The following is a 15,560-nucleotide window of genomic DNA, read 5'->3' as shown; positions in this document are numbered from 1 at the left end:
CTAGGCCTTTTTCTTCCCACATGAAGTGCTTTCAGACTCTATACTTTGCTTTTTTTGAGGGGATTAAGCCTAGGGGGCACTTTACCACTGAGCTACAATCCCAGTCCTTTTTATTTTTTATTTTGATACAGGGCTTCTAAGTTGCTGAAGCTGCCACCACACCCAGTTTTGCTTTTAAGAATAAATGGAAAGCAATTACACATCAATATATAATTTAACATCCTCACAGGAAGAAACAAAACATTTTATACCAGACTCTTCTAGGAAAAAATGGTACTTTAGAAATAAATTAAAAATTAAATTTGATACCACCACATTCCTAAAGCAGAGGGTTTTTCTCACTCAGTCTGGAGACCATAGCTTGCTGAGGAATATGTGCACCCTCTTCTCAGAGTTTGTGAGCCTGAAACTGTGCCAAGAGACCACATAAATGGCAGTGAACGTGGAATGCCTAAGTGGCCAGGTCCCTGAGGCAACCTGATGCCCAAGAACCCCTTTCCAGGAGGAACCTGAACCTCTGTGCTGGCACAGAGCTGTTTTCTGAAAGGGCTCCTTGAACAAATACTTCTGACTGAAACTTGTGTGATTGCTACCATTTAGTAGACCTCTTTTCTTTCCCTGATTTTTTTTTTTTTTTGGTGGGGTGGTGGTGCTGGGGATGGAATCCAGGGCCTCGTGCTTGCTAGGCAAATGCTCTACCAATGAGCCCTCCAGCCCTGGAGACCTCATTTTCCAGACTGCTTCTGCAACTCTGCTGTCATGAGGCTGGACTGACGGTGCTCAGCTGTGCATGGGGCAGGCTTGGGGCAATGGACAAGAAGTTGTGAGGGCTAGCTCAGGACGCCAGCAATTCTAACTGGGAAAGTCTGTGAGATTTCACGGGTCAGGAAAGCCTTGCCCTTATTCCCAACCCCAGTCCTTACAGGACGCTGGACTGTGCCTTCATGTCTAGGAACACAATGAAAAGACAGGCCTCTTCATGGCTTCACATGGGACCAAACAAGACTCAGCACTTACAGGGTAAGAATGCCACAGGGAGAGTTGATAAGTACCACTCACCAGAAAATACAAATCCACAGATTGCCGAATCCAAATACATTTTAACAAATAGCAGAAAATGAAAGGAAAATAGTAGATATAGGTTAGATTGCATTTAGCAGGTGAAATTCTCCAATTATTAAAACAGGAATATTTTATTACGTAAAACTTGGATAAATCAGGCTAATCGAAGCAAAAGAATATTCTTGAAGGTATAACCCAACTCACCCAGTCTGCTATTACCACATGAGAAGCATGAATGAGAACAGTAAGTCAGTACCGTAGCTAAGCAAAATCCTATAGGCTAGGTCTTAAATTTAGATCCTGTGAAGATGGCTCCTTATGTTATTTCCCTGTCATTGTACTGTTTATTTTATTTAAAGGAACTACAGAGTGAGAAATGCATTTTTAATTTGACAAAAACAATAATATCACTTAAATGCATAGTCAGAGCAGCCACTTTTAAGGTATGTGGGAAAGTAAAAGTTCTAGCTTATTCCCTATGGGAATTAAAGCAAAGATGAAAACAAAACAAAACAAAACAAAACAACAACAACAAAAAAAAAACAGGTTCCCTTAATTATCTCACAACTTTGGAATATTTCTAAATCAGATACCTCTGGACAGCAGATACACTATTTACAAATGAAAGAATTTACTAAGCAAATCCATACTGTATTATTTTAGGAAAATATTTCTCAGAACACTTGCAGAGCACCCTCTTGGTTAAAAAAAACAACTGTCTCACTATAAATAATTCTGACTTGGTGATTAAAGCAATATCTTCCCAAGAGACCTTGGCCTACTCCACACAGTGTTGTCTACGACTGAGAACTGAGCGAGCTTTGGAAGTGATGATTCCATTTGCAGAGCACTTTATCACTCAGAGTCTACCCTGCTTGTCTGAGTCAGTGGTGCTTTCTGGGTAATTGAGACTGTTACCCAGCCCCGTGACTATGACCCCTGCAGTGCTGAGGCAGTAGACACTATCATGGCTGAGCAGGGGGTGAGGACTCACAGTCCCTGGGAATGAAGCTCAGAAACTGTCCCCAACCTGCTCTGTAGCCCACTTACGCTGAAGCTTGCTCGCCATCCGGGGTCTCCCACACCTCAGACCTGCTTCTCAGAGGCTGCAGGGAGAGGCTGGTCCCCCAGGGTTGGGTTAGTAAATTCATATATAGCCCCTTACCCTTCTTTGCCAATTTCTCCAACCTTCAGGGCTTCAACAAGAGGCTCTTTACCTAGTTTGGTCAAATTCATTTTGGTCTCGAGAGTCATCAGAAAGGACCCATTGTAGGACATTTCCAAGTCGATCCAGAGTCCTGGAGAAATAGAGGAAAAACAGGAGGTTTTATTCCCTCCCCTCGAAAACGTGACTATAAATGACAGTATAAAAACTTATATTTTCAAGTATCCAAGTCAGCATCACACTAGCAAGAAGAGGGCTGAGGCACTCTACGATCAATGCTCAGGAGAAAAGGAGGAAATGGCCTGCGCACTTGGCAAGTAGCCAACACTGCAGCCAACATGATGGTCAAGTGAACTCAGCGTGCACATCAGCACTGGAAGGGCCCCATCCTCTGGCTTCTTCTCCTCACAGTTAGTAAGAAAATACGCACCCAGGAGGAAATGGCTTGATGCAGGCAGAGCCAGACGGGTTGCTGATGGGCTGCTGGTTATAAGGCAGAAGGGAAGGGCAGAGACTTCCATGTGAGCTGGGTTGTCTCCAAAAGACCTGGAACTACCACCTTTCCTAAAATTACCTAGTGTTGGAGTGGTGTGCAGAAAAACATGTCAGATTTAGTTTGTTATGAAGTGTGGGGACAAAAACTTTTTGACCCCCTTTCTTCTGGAAATTGCCTCATAATGGAAACAAAAGGATTACCTTCCAGTTCTCAGGACTACTTAGGTAAAGTTGGGTAACCACTTTGTTTCTGAGTTTAAAGTTCTGTTCCTTAGAAAGATACTATCACCACAAACTCAAATCTAAGAGGCATTTAGCTTTGTGGAATTCCACTGGGATGGCCACTGACTAGTGCTGAAAGGCTGGCAGGTAAGGCAGGGCATGCTGTGATTTTTCAGAATCAGTGCTCTGTAGCACACCTTGTGAACTTCCAGTCAAAATGTAATTTTTCAAGTGGGTGTTTAAATGTTAATAAACTTTTATAGATTCCCAAAAGACAAATGACAACATCTAAAAGGAAGCAGGAAACTAATCTAAAACCACTGTTCACACACAGCAGCCTTTTCAAGCAATTACAGTAAATGACCCCTCCCCTACATGGCTACCTCTCAGACAAAAGCACTGCTTAACCCGAGAAGCACTAATGGTGTAATTCCTCACTAAAGGCAGAATAATTTCCATTTTGTGTTCAACAAATTCTCTTTATCATAATTGAAGGTGATTATTTTCCATGAATGACCTGGTTTAATTAAGTGACATGCAGATCAACTGACTATTGCAACACTCACAAAACTGCTTTCTCACCAAGCAGCTAAAGATCATTAACGAGATAACTCTTCAAAATACAGTTACTGGAAATAAAGGGCACTTCTGCTTCAATAAAGACACTCACTCATTAATTACTTCCAATAGAAAAGGGAGTAGGGCAAAAAAGGCTAGTATTAATTTAAACAGAATAAAGAAGAACATCAAAAAGGAAGATTTTCAGTGTTGTATATCTCTGGCTCTTTTAAACTTGAAAATTAACAGATTCAAACTATTGTATTCAAACATAAGCACTTTTAGAAATCCTCAGGCTTCCATAAATATTAACAGCATGAACTGCCTTTGAAAATTGTCACATTAAAGGCACCAGAATTCCACTTCTTCCAAAATGGAAGGTTTTGTTTGTCTGTGTTTTGAATGAGGAATATGGACACAGGCTCAGTAAATAGCCTCAGGTCTCAGTCACTGGGTCATGGGCTGGGTCCCCTGGGGTATGGTCTAGCCCCACTGCCAGGGGCTGAGGCAGGAAGGCCAAAGGAACATCATGGAGCCCAGCTACATGGACTAGGGCTTGGGTATGGTGACCTCTATGCATCAGTCTCTTCAACCACAGAGGGAGATCACATTGCCTCTTTGGGGGAGGGCCGTGGACAGCCAGCTCCTGGCACATCCTGGCTTCCCTTTCTCTGCCATGGCCAGCCTACTCTTACTGCTTGCTCTGGTCTTGCCTACTGCTGCTACCAAGAAAGAGGCTGAACTGGGTGGCCAGAGACCTGATATCACAAGACACGGCCTGGACATCTGACCAGTCCTCTGAAAGGGAGGGATCTGGTTTTTATAGTGCTGGATATGTCCCAGGAAGATTTCGGTCCTGGCATCCAGTGAAAATAGTCAAGAATGGATTGAGAATTTTTAAAAGTAGATATGAATGGAAAATAAATATGTCAACAAATTAATATAATGTGCCTGCACTGAGATGAGGATAGGGAAACTATTTTAGCATTAGTGGCAAAGAAAAACTTCCTTCTGTGACAATGACTGAGCAGGCTACAAGTGCCCAGAAGACCTGGAAGCATGCTCGACTTTCGCAACTGAGTCCAGACCAAATGGCCAAAAGCCCAAGCCTTGCAAGACTGAAAGAAGAAATGAGGTTACCAGGAAGGCTGTGTCCCCTTGGGGAATGTGTAAATGTAGCCACAATGTGAAGATGGAGACACACACTGTTCCATGAGACATTTAACTTGATGCAGCTACTCTGGATGAATGTGGTTACAGGTCTGTCATTTGTGCTCTTGACAGATGTTAGGACTCTGCAGGGAGGCATTCCATCTAAAATGCTGCTTCCTTAATCACCTGCTCTGGGCAGTGCTCAAGGACAAAAACCCAAGTTGAGGAGCAGGACAAATTTTGATGCTTTAAGCAGGATTAAGAGTTGGCCCTGAGAGAGTCTCAGGAAAGGGGGCTAAAGGCCTGACTGTGAAGGGGTGCTCAAGTTGAGAGGCCCTGGGGGATGGTGAGGCCTGATTATCAGTGAGCCCCTATAAAGCTGGCACTTCATTTGGCAACATATGAAACACAGCTGACAGTGAGCAGGACAAGCTTCAGTCAGTCTTTGTGCGAGGACCTGCTGGGTTGTTTTCCACTCTCTAGATTCCAGGGAGCAGGAGCAATCGCCACCACCAGGACCACTTCTCAGAGGGACTGCAGCAGAAACAATAGCTCATTCCACCTGAAGTGCTTACGGAGTTTTTACTACAGGACTTCAGAGTTAAAAAAAAAAAACACTAGGGTGGACCCTGCCCCTAGGAAATACATGCTTAAGGAAGAAAAAAGATGGCATTGGCCACCTGGTGCAGCTCAGACCACAGTTCCCAAGAGACAATAAACATGCCTGTTTGCATGTCCCCAGAGACAAGGGGAGCCACAACCAGCACAGACGTTCTTCTGCTTTCTCCTGGGGTTTCCAGTGAACAAATCCCATGGTTTCAGTAACTCTCCTACCATGGCCATGTACATGTGGTAGTTTCACACAGCAGCTCTTTGTTATTGCTACTGAAGGCCTCAACTTGTCTCTCTGGGACAGGCTTAACAGGACATCTGCTGCTTGAAGACAGTAAAGGACCCTGGAGCCTGGCTCACCTTAGCTGGCCCTCATGTTCGTTTTTCCTCCACTTCCCTCATGAAAAGTCAACATTTAGCATTTAAAAAACAAACTCCGTAAAATGGATCATCCAATAATATGTTATCATGATCAGATGCCGGAGTTTCTTGGCTCTTAGAACGTACCACTGATTGTTCTGTTCCTGCTCAGAAAACTCAGCAATCCCTTAAATCCCTTAAATCTGGTTGTTTTTTATGACAACAGCATTTTTATCTTTCTCTGCTGCCACTGTTCTCTGACAAGGAGCTCCACTTCTTCAAGCCTGACAAAGCCACAAATCACAGTCCCCTCTTCCCCACTCCATCTAACTTCCCCAGCAAGTATTTCTTCCCAATTTCCATACAATCATTTTTTTTCTTTCCCCAACATGATCTGGTCAGGGCACGTGCCACTCCTGCCAGCAAGAGCTCTAGTCTGGCCCTGCGATCATTGCAGCTGTTCCCCTAACACCTGCTCTTGAAGCCAGTGTAGCAGGATGACTCTGGCACATTTTCTGCCGTACTAACTGGGACTGGGTGAAGGATCTGAGCATGACAAGGTAAGGTCCAGAATAGGACTGCAAGGTCCAGAATAGGTGGGTACCTGCAGTCATAGTCGCGACTGGGGCATCTCTCGAGACAGACAAGGACAGCCCATCACTGTGTTTGTTTCAGTTTTGCAGCACTAGGCATTGAACTCAGGGCCCTGTTCATACTAGGTGAGTGCTCTACCATTGAGGTATACTCCTAGCCCAGCACTGTTTATGGAGAACACCCAGTGACACTCTGCAACCTTAAATACGTAAAGCATATTCAAATCCATCTCTGAGGGGTTGCAGTCCACATCCATGGTTCGTTCTGACTTGTTGACACACCTGTGGATGCTGCTCTGCTACCCCTGGTCCCAGGCACAAAAGATGAAACCCTGGTTGACAGAAAAGGGTCCCTACCACACCCCTTCAGGAACTTTACTAATAATAAAGCTTGGCAGTGGCAGCAGCAGCTGCCCCCAGCAGCTCACTAGGGGCCATGCACACTCTCTGAGCCCCTTTATATGTACCATTTCATCTCTACTGCGGCCAAATGAGGCAGACTCCAGCATGTCAGGGGTAAAGAATCTGAGGTGAGGGGCTATTGGTAGCTTCTGTGCTGTCTTGCCACTGGAGGTGATGGTGTAGGAGCAGGGCCCAAACACACAGGCCTGGCTCCCGAGAGCATCTGGCCAGGGCCTGGAAGTGTGAAGCATTCAGAGTGAGGTTGCTGAAGGCCCCTAGTGGGCCACCTCCTCTGGGTTTTGGCTGTACAAACATGGCAGGGCTGGCCAGGGCGACTCTGGTTGACCTTTTGAGCCCACATCATTCATCTGCCTCGTTCTTCAAGGGTTCTTTAAAAAAGAGCTACACATTTTACATTAATTTTTATGGATAAGAAAAATGATTAGGAGAGAATATATTAAAAATACACACAAAAAGTAACCCTGGCTATCTCTCTGAATGATGGGATTTTCCTTTTTACCTTTTCTGGATATTTTATTTCCCCACAAGACTATCTGCTGGATGAATGAGCAACCATCACCCTAACAGTTAATAGCATGACTGGAAAGAGCTTGGCTGAGAGATGGTCTAGTGGGACCCCGAGGGCAGGCCTCAGACACAGCAGCCGGGTGGAGATGAGAGGAACAGGAGAGGCCAATCCAGGAAGGAGGGATAACAGCCTGGGCCTTGCTGTGTGGCTGAAGGGGAGAAGGGAGGCCCACGAGCACCCCACAAAAGGAGGGGCTAGTTTCAGGGTGCATGTGGAGCAGAGGTGAGGTAGGAGGGCACAGCCAGTTTCCAAGGGCAGATCTTGCTCATCTTCTAGTCACCTGCCATTGGTGGGAAGAAAGGATACCCCGGGAAAGAGGGTCATTTACCTTATTCACTACTACACTGAACTCAAATGGGCAGCATGTCATTCAGAGGAAGTACAGACTGCTCCTTTTAGCAGCAGGGCCACAAAAGCTGAGAATGGCATTTTTCTTTTTGCTGATCTAGCAGGACCTGATGGCTTGGAGCTGTAGGGTGGTCACCTGGACACCACAGTAACCCACATCCTAAACTCGCCAACAGCAAGCAATAAAAACAGTAAACTAATGATAGCTAATGTTTATAAAGCACCTGCCTTGCATCAGGTGCTAATGAAAGTGCCTTTCACATGTTAACTCACGTAACTCTCATGACAAGCCGTGAGGTAGGTGCTGTGAGGGTCTCCCTTTGAGCCTGAGGAAGCAGAGGTTCAGAAACCTGCCTAAGAATGTGGTGCTGTGAGCCGAGCAGTCTCGCCCCAGAGTTAGTCCTGGGAACCACACTCTGTGTTGCCCAAGAAGAGCATCCCTAGGACAGAAAAATCCTACCAGCTCTGGCCTAAATATCCCTTCCAAGTCGTGTGCTGCCAACAGGCAAGCATGAGTTAGGAAATATTTTGCAAAAGGGCAGGGTCAGCTCCCATCGGAGACGCCTCTCCTTGGAGCTACTGAAGCCTCCATTGCCTGGGTTACATTTCCCTGGAAGGTTGAGCTCTGCTCTTCAGGGCCAATTCTAGCAAATCATCCCAGATTTCAATCTCCCTAAAGGGAAGGTCCCTCCTAGAGCAATGGAATCCAACACAGTGATATGTCGCATAAAGACCTCTGGTCACTGATGAGTCCCATAAGATCGTCATCTAAAGATGTCACAGTGTCTTAGCTTGTGTAAGCACTCTATAATATCTGCATAACCAGGAAATCAGCTAATGTTCTTGAATGTATCCCCATCACTAAGTGATGTGTGACTATTTCTTTCGTGCTCGTTAATGTTTTATCATCATATATGCATCCTTTGCAAATTCGGAAAAACCTAATTTGATCATATTTAACCCTGTGAGCTTCTTGTCTTTTTTGTTTCTTTCTTTGGTCACATTTTCTCTCTTGTTATACAAGCAGGCAGAGCTCTAAAACTTGCCCTGAAAGGAGTTAAATAAGCTTCAAATGGATTAAGAACCAGCAATGCTTTGATCTGCACAGTGAAATGTCTCACCCTGGCTCCTGCTCCCAAGGAACAGGAAAGAAGCTCAAGATTAGGTCTGGAATTATCCTCAAAGCCTGACCACAGCTGCCCCGTGAGGCTGCAGAGTTCAAAGCCACAGGGACATTTTTTAGATGCTGCAAAGCCCCCTGTGGCCCTGCACCCCTCTCCTTGGAAATTTCTATTAATTCAGCAAAGGACAGTACAGAGATAAGAGATTGCTAAGGCATCAGGAAATAGAGCACATGTATTATTTACTTTATTAAAGTGTGACTCTCAGGAGGTTGTGTCAGCTAATCATTTCCCAGTTCGTTACAGTCAATTCCTGAAGAGGCAAAGAGCAAAGGGCAACAGAGAGGCCACCTGAATCAGAGGAAGGAAGGCAGCTCTTACACACTGAAGGGGTGAAGATCCCAGCTACGGAACCAACACAGCAACAACACCCCTTTTAAAATTGTACACGGGGTTAAAGAACTTTGGTCAGACCATTTGCAAAGAATCCATGTCTCTTCTAGTTTTACTTTCAGTGAACCAGAAGTTACTAAACCCAGGAGCACACTGGTTCATCAAGGTATAGGCAGAATAGAGGGGTTACAGGCAATCTCAACACACAGGTGGACTTCTGGATTTGCAAATGCTTTGGTCTTTCTCTGAATCAATGTGATGCTAAAAACATGAAAATATGGGCTCCCTTTCAATTGAAATATTGCTAGAGAGATATGCAGGGCTGCTAATGATAGTGACAGAGATATCTTTTCGTATTTACATCAAATATACACAAGAGCAGAAAAATGATTTCCTTACATATGACTTACCATCTGACACTGCCATACAGAGACGAGTAGCTTCTATAGCTTACAAATTCTACAAAACATTTACTTGAAAACAAATATCACTCTCTGGAAAAGTTGTAATTATTTTTTTCCTAAACTTGTTCCTGAACCATTTTAAGAATAATATAATTATGGTTTAAGTGGAAAGAGGCTCACTGGCAAGGGATGCTACAGTAAATAAACTGGTAAGACTGGTAAGACTTTTCTCTGAATGCTAATGCCTATCTGGCTAACTCCTCTTTCTTATTTAACTCCTGCATACTAAAATTATCCTTTCAGTTATTTATCTTTTAATCTCTTTTTTTTTTTTGTTTTTCTTTTTATATATACATTACAGTAGAATGTATTTTATTTTGTTCTTTTTTGGGGGGGTGCTGGGGAGTAGAATGTATTTTAATGTATTATACATATGTGGAGTATAACTTATTCTAATTAGGATGCCATTCTCGTGCTTATACATGATGTGGAGTTTCACTGGTGGTGTATTCATATGTGAACACAGGAAAGTTAGGTCCAATTCGTTCTACTGTCTTTCCTATTCCCATCTCTCCTCCCTTCCCTTCATTCCCCTTTGTCTAATCCACTGAACTTCTAATCTTCCCTCCTGACCCCCTTATTGTGTGTTAGCATCCACATATCAGAAAGAACATTCGGCCTTTGATTTTTTTGGGGATTGGCTTAGTTCACTTAGCATGATAGTCTTCAGATCCATCTCTTTACTGGCAAAAGTCATAAAGTCATTCTTTTATATGACTGAGTAATATTCCATTGTGTGTGTGTGCGTGTGTATGTATATATATCACATTTTCTTTATCTATTCATCTGTTGAAGGGCACCTAGGTTTGTTCCATAGCTTAGCTACTGTGAATTGAGCTGCTATAAACATTGATATGGCTGTTTTACTGTTATAGGATGATTTTAAGTCCTTTGGGTATATACTGAGGAGTGGGATAATTGATCAAACAGTGGTTCCATTCCAAGTTTCCAGATCCTTTTAAAACCACATGACACAAATATTCTTTTTGTTGTTGTTATTATAGTACTGGGGATTGAATATAGGGGTGCTCTACCACTGAGCTACATCCCTTCCCACTTTTTTTTTCTTGAGACAAGATTTTATGAAGTTGCCAAGACCGGTCCTGAACTTGTAATACTCATGTCTCAGAGTCTTGAGCAGCTGGGATTACAGATGTGCACCACCATGCCAGGCTCAACATATAAATCATCCTCCTCACAAATATATCTAAACTCTCTGTATTCAAATCAAATTCTTTTTCCTCCATCTACAAAAGTAGCATGAATGCTGAATCCGCAGCATGTTTAAAAAAAAAAAAATCAATTCTGACTTGAGAGTTTGAGGCAGCAGGACTACAAGTTTGAGGCCAGCCTGGGTAACTTAGTGAGAACTTATTTCAAAAAATAAAAATAAAAAGGGCTGGGGTGTAGCTCAGTGGCAGAGCACCTTGCTTTAATCCCCAGTACCACTTAAAAATCAATTCCATGAGCTTCTGTCCAGCAGCAAGCCTTCCTCTCACAGTATCATATTTGAATATATGTCTTTGTCTTTCACTTACTTAGTACCTACTGGGAGTATAAGGACATAAAGAGATAAAACCTGAAGGTCAAAACATTTACAACCTAGAAGGTGGGGGTTGCGGGGAGGAGGAGGTAATGTGAAGAGAGGAAGCTCCTGGTAGGGGGCCAGGGCTGGGGAAGATACCCAGAAGCCTGTGAGAGAAGTCAGCCCACTGCCTCACACCATGGCAAGGGCTGCAGCCCACACAGGAGCTCAGGCCCCTTCAACTGGCATGAGGGCATCTTTGGGCTGGAGGTTGTAACAATCCAAGAGACTGGCAGGGTGGGGAGCTGGAAGTATTCCCCATCAGTGTAAGGCTGTGATTGTTAAGAACCAAAGACATTCAACATGAAATAGGATGGTTCAAAGATTCCAACTTCCTCTAAACACAAAGTCTTGGTATCGAATCGGCAGCAATGGAAACATCTGGACACTCATATAATGATCAATTCCAGTCTAAAGTCAGAGTTACCTTGGTGATCAACATAAGGCTTGAAGGCCTGAAGGATTTTTGGCACAGCCACCCCCATGTCAAGTTCTGTCAGAGTTAGCTCGTTCATAAAGTAGGGGAGCTAGAGAAAAGAAGTAAACAATAAATGAGACACATTAGTAATCTGTAAAAATGCTAAAGTCAGTCAGAGTTCAACAGACTCTCAGAGGGCATGGTAGTCAAGGTTTGGGAGATATGTCACTTATTTAACCAAATTTAATTGTGCACACACCATGTACCAGGCATTGTGCCACAGACAGAACCATGAACAAGGAGGCCGGTTCCTTGCTCTGGGGAGGTTCATACTGGGGAGGTAGAAACAGATGAATAAGTAGACAAATAACATAATCTCATAAAGCAAGTAGATATGGGAGCAGGGAGCTTGGTCAAGGGTGGCTCTCTTAGTCAGAGTCAGGGAAGACAGTCTGTGGAGACAGTCAGCCATGCTGGTGAGATCATAAGACCCAGAGTTGGTGAAGCATGGGCTGTGGAGCTCTCTTAGCTGACAGGGCTCAGTGCAGGTAGGAAAGCACTACACTTCTGATGGGAAAACTTACCATGTGTATTAAAACCCTTGTAGAAAATCACATCTCTCTGGCCCTGTGCTGGATATTTTCTATTTGCCCCCATAGCCAGACTCACCCCTAGGCTGAGGCTAGTCTGTGTGAACTGTATCTCTGGTCTTCTTACTGGACCTGGTCATGGGATGGAGATGTAGAGGGAGGAGTGCTGTCAAACACTTGTCCTCTCTGCTGAAGGACACTGCAGAGGCAGCCCTCTCCACCAGCTACCCTGCCCGATTTCTGGTAATTGATTTCTGCTCCCTGCCTTGCCCTTCAGGAAGAATAACAGCTCCCCACCTCTCCCGGCCCAGGAAGACCATGAAAGATGAGTGGGTCTGAAACTTAGTCCACTGTCTAACCCGCTGGCAAGGGCTGCAGTCCACACAAAAGCTCAGGTCCCATCAACTGGCCTGAGGGCATCTTTGGGCGGGAGGAGGCCCTGTAACAATCCAAGAGACCAGAAGGAGCAGTGTCTGTCTGACCCCTCTGGGTCACTAATCTGACTGAGTATGCCATCTGGTTTCTGTTGGGCCCTGACTAAAACATACCTCATAATCTATCAGCAGAAATTTATTCTAGAGGAAATAACATAAAAGTGTTTTTATCATGCTCAGAAATTCCAACACAATCTCAAGATTATACAATTAATTCATCTGTATTTCCTCCACCTGGATTTTTGTATTTTGTTTTTGTTTCGTGGTACTGGGAACTGAACTACTACTACTGTGCTACTTCCCAGTCTTTTTATTTTGTTAATGTTCAGACAGGATCTCACTTAGTTGCCCAGGCTGGCCTCAAACTTATGATCCTCCAGTCTTGGTCTCCTGAGTAGCTGGGATTATAGGTGTGTGCTACCATACCTGGCTATGTATGTACTTTTTTTTAATCTTCACGCTATTCATTATTTTTGTGTAAGATATAAATTAGGGATTGAATTTAATTTTTTCCCTAAATGGCTAGTCAGCAATCTCAACTACCACCTTCAAATACTAGATACTCAAAACATTGGAGTTCTGTATTGAGCTTTTTGTTTTCTACCACTATCAAAATGTTCTTATTATTTTAGCTTTATAATACACTAATTTTTTTTTCTTTTTCTTTTGGTACCAGGGAATGAAACTAGGAACACATTCTGACACTGAGTCATGCCCCAGCCCTTTTATTTTTTAATTTTTAATTTTGAGATGGGAGCTCACTAAATTGCCAAGGCTGGCCTCAAACTTTCCATCTTCCTGCCTCAGTCCCCTGAGTCGTCATGATTACAGGTGTACACCACTGCACTCAGCTATAATACATTTTTAAATCTGGAAAGTTCTTTTCCTTTTCATTTCCTCCCAGAATTTTCAAAGTTATGAGCATTTTACCAGTTGAACATTGGAATAATTTTGTAAGATTTAAAATAAAATTAAGATTTTTAAAAAATTAAATACAAACAATGTTTCCCATGAAATGAGGTTGCATCTAGTCAGGCATGGACTTAATACCTAACCTGGCTGAGCCTCTTCAGCTGGTTCTATGTAGAAAAGCATAAACTTGTAGGATCCATGAGGAGAACTGCACCTCTGATCTTTCCCAGGGATGGAGGGGTTACGTTAGAGAGACTCTGATGTCTCAATGAGCAATATGTGAGGAGAGGCAGAACTCAAGCGTGCATTTTTGAACTGGTGGTTACTGCATTTGGAAACCTTTCTACAAGCACAGGTGCTGCAAGTGGGGTTGAATCTCTATCAACCTATAGGAATTTACTTGGTGAAAGGCATACCCAAAATCTCACACACCTCACAGTGGTTTTGTGTATATCGTCATCCCAAGTCCCAGCACTTCAGGAGCCTGCTGGGTTAGAGAGTCTTCCAGGGGCTAGCCAAGGAACAGGCCACCTCCATCACTGTTGCTATGGGAATGTAAGTCTGACAATGAACCACAGAGGAATGTAACTGTCCTTCCTTTTCTGTGCCACACCTCCCTCCACTATATCATCCTGTATCCTAGGACAAGTTCTGAGACAAAGGAGGGGCCTGAGGCACTGAGGAGGTGGCAGGGGTGGATGAAGCTTTAGCTATTAGTAAGCACAATGGGGACTGCTGACCATCGGGGCCTTTCTTCCTACTTATTCACCTGTTTACCCAACCTCAAGATCTAAAATATTTATAACCACTCCTCCTCACACCCCTCCTATCCAGCTCTCTGCCCTAGAACAGCCTCCTGCCTATGCTGCAGGACAAGGCAAGAGAAGGTCACTCTGAATTCTCACACAGCTGAATCTAGATCACCCTTCTCCTTTCTAACTTTTTAGTACTTCTGACCTCAAAACGCAAAAGCGAGTTGGTTGTGAACTGCAAGTTCAACCAGAACCTTTTCCTTCATATCCAATAGGCCTGAGTAAGGCAGGAACCCACAGGCACATTCCTGACCCTCCTGAGTAAACTCACTGGTAATAGGGCAGTCATGATAGGCAATGCTCAGCTTGGTGGATGATTAGTCAGAAACTGTGAGCGATGACAGAGTACCTGCTCAAATAGGCAGGAGAGGCCCAGAACCCCTGAGGGCCCCAAGGCTGTATTCAAGCAGCAGCCAAGGCCAAGAGTGCATTTGCTATTAGGACAGAAACCCAGCTTATCTGAAACCCATCCTGGGGTACCAGTGCACACACAGGGCTGCTGTGTTACAGCATGACTTATTGTCATGTGCAAGGGTGACAATCTAAGACTCTAGGATAAGGCCAGCAGAGTTCTCTAAATGTCAGGCCATCAAGTGACACCAGGAGGTGAGAGATATATATCACAGGGAGCTCAGGCTCCTCCAGGCACTCTTCTGGTCCCCTTCTGGCTCTTGACTGGCTGTTAAACAGAACCCACTCACTACTAGGTTGAAGGGTTAGCGCCCTCCAGAGGTACTTGGCTATCTGGTGGTAATGAGTTCTTTTGGCAATTACAGAGAATCTGGTACTTTTCTTCTCCCTTTCTGATCATTCCTATGCCTGCGTTTCCTTTGGTCATCAGGGCACTTCACTATGCAACAGCTTAGGTTGGGGGTGAGCGTGTGGCTGGCAATGGTGGGGATGCAGCCCCCACTCTGAATTCTCACACTACTGGATTAGATCACCCTTCTCCTTTCTAACCTTTTAGTACTCCTTTAGTATTTCTGACCTCAAGATGCAAAAGGAAGTTGGTTGTGAACTGCAAAAGCCTATCTGACCAACAAAAGAGAAAATGAAAACAGAAAACTTTCCCTAACTTACTCTGGTGTGAGGGAACCATCGCACCCCACCACGAGGGTGGTGGCCCCATGAACTTTAGGCTCCAGGGAGAATAGTGGAACAAGTCTCTCAATTGGTCTGAACTGTGCACAAGGAGAGCAGCCTCTGTCTGGAGCTCAAGGAAACCCTATTTGCTTTTTCACATTGCCAGGAAGCAAAAGCCTCCCCTCAGAAA

At 44.1% G+C, this 15,560-nt stretch overlaps 1 protein-coding gene across 2 annotated transcripts in view; it reads right to left on the bottom strand.

Annotated features, from left to right (window-relative positions):
* The window catches only part of TEX2 (testis expressed 2), a 105,833-nt gene that overhangs the window by 11,514 nt on the left and 78,759 nt on the right, over positions 1-15,560 (bottom strand). For both annotated transcript variants that reach the window (XM_079131565.1, XM_079131566.1), the window contains exons 7-8: positions 11,549-11,648; positions 2,228-2,360 (exon numbers count right to left, since the gene is read on the bottom strand). In XM_079131565.1, coding sequence (XP_078987691.1) covers positions 2,228-2,360; positions 11,549-11,648 — 233 coding nt within the window. The remainder of the gene's footprint in view (positions 1-2,227; positions 2,361-11,548; positions 11,649-15,560) is intronic.

This window comes from Sciurus vulgaris (genome assembly GCF_902686455.1).
Source record: "Sciurus vulgaris genome assembly, chromosome: 3".
In the NCBI taxonomy this organism is placed as follows: Eukaryota; Metazoa; Chordata; class Mammalia; order Rodentia; family Sciuridae; genus Sciurus; species Sciurus vulgaris.
Note: the sequence above shows the minus strand (reverse complement) of the source record. Positions and strands in the feature narration are given on the sequence as shown.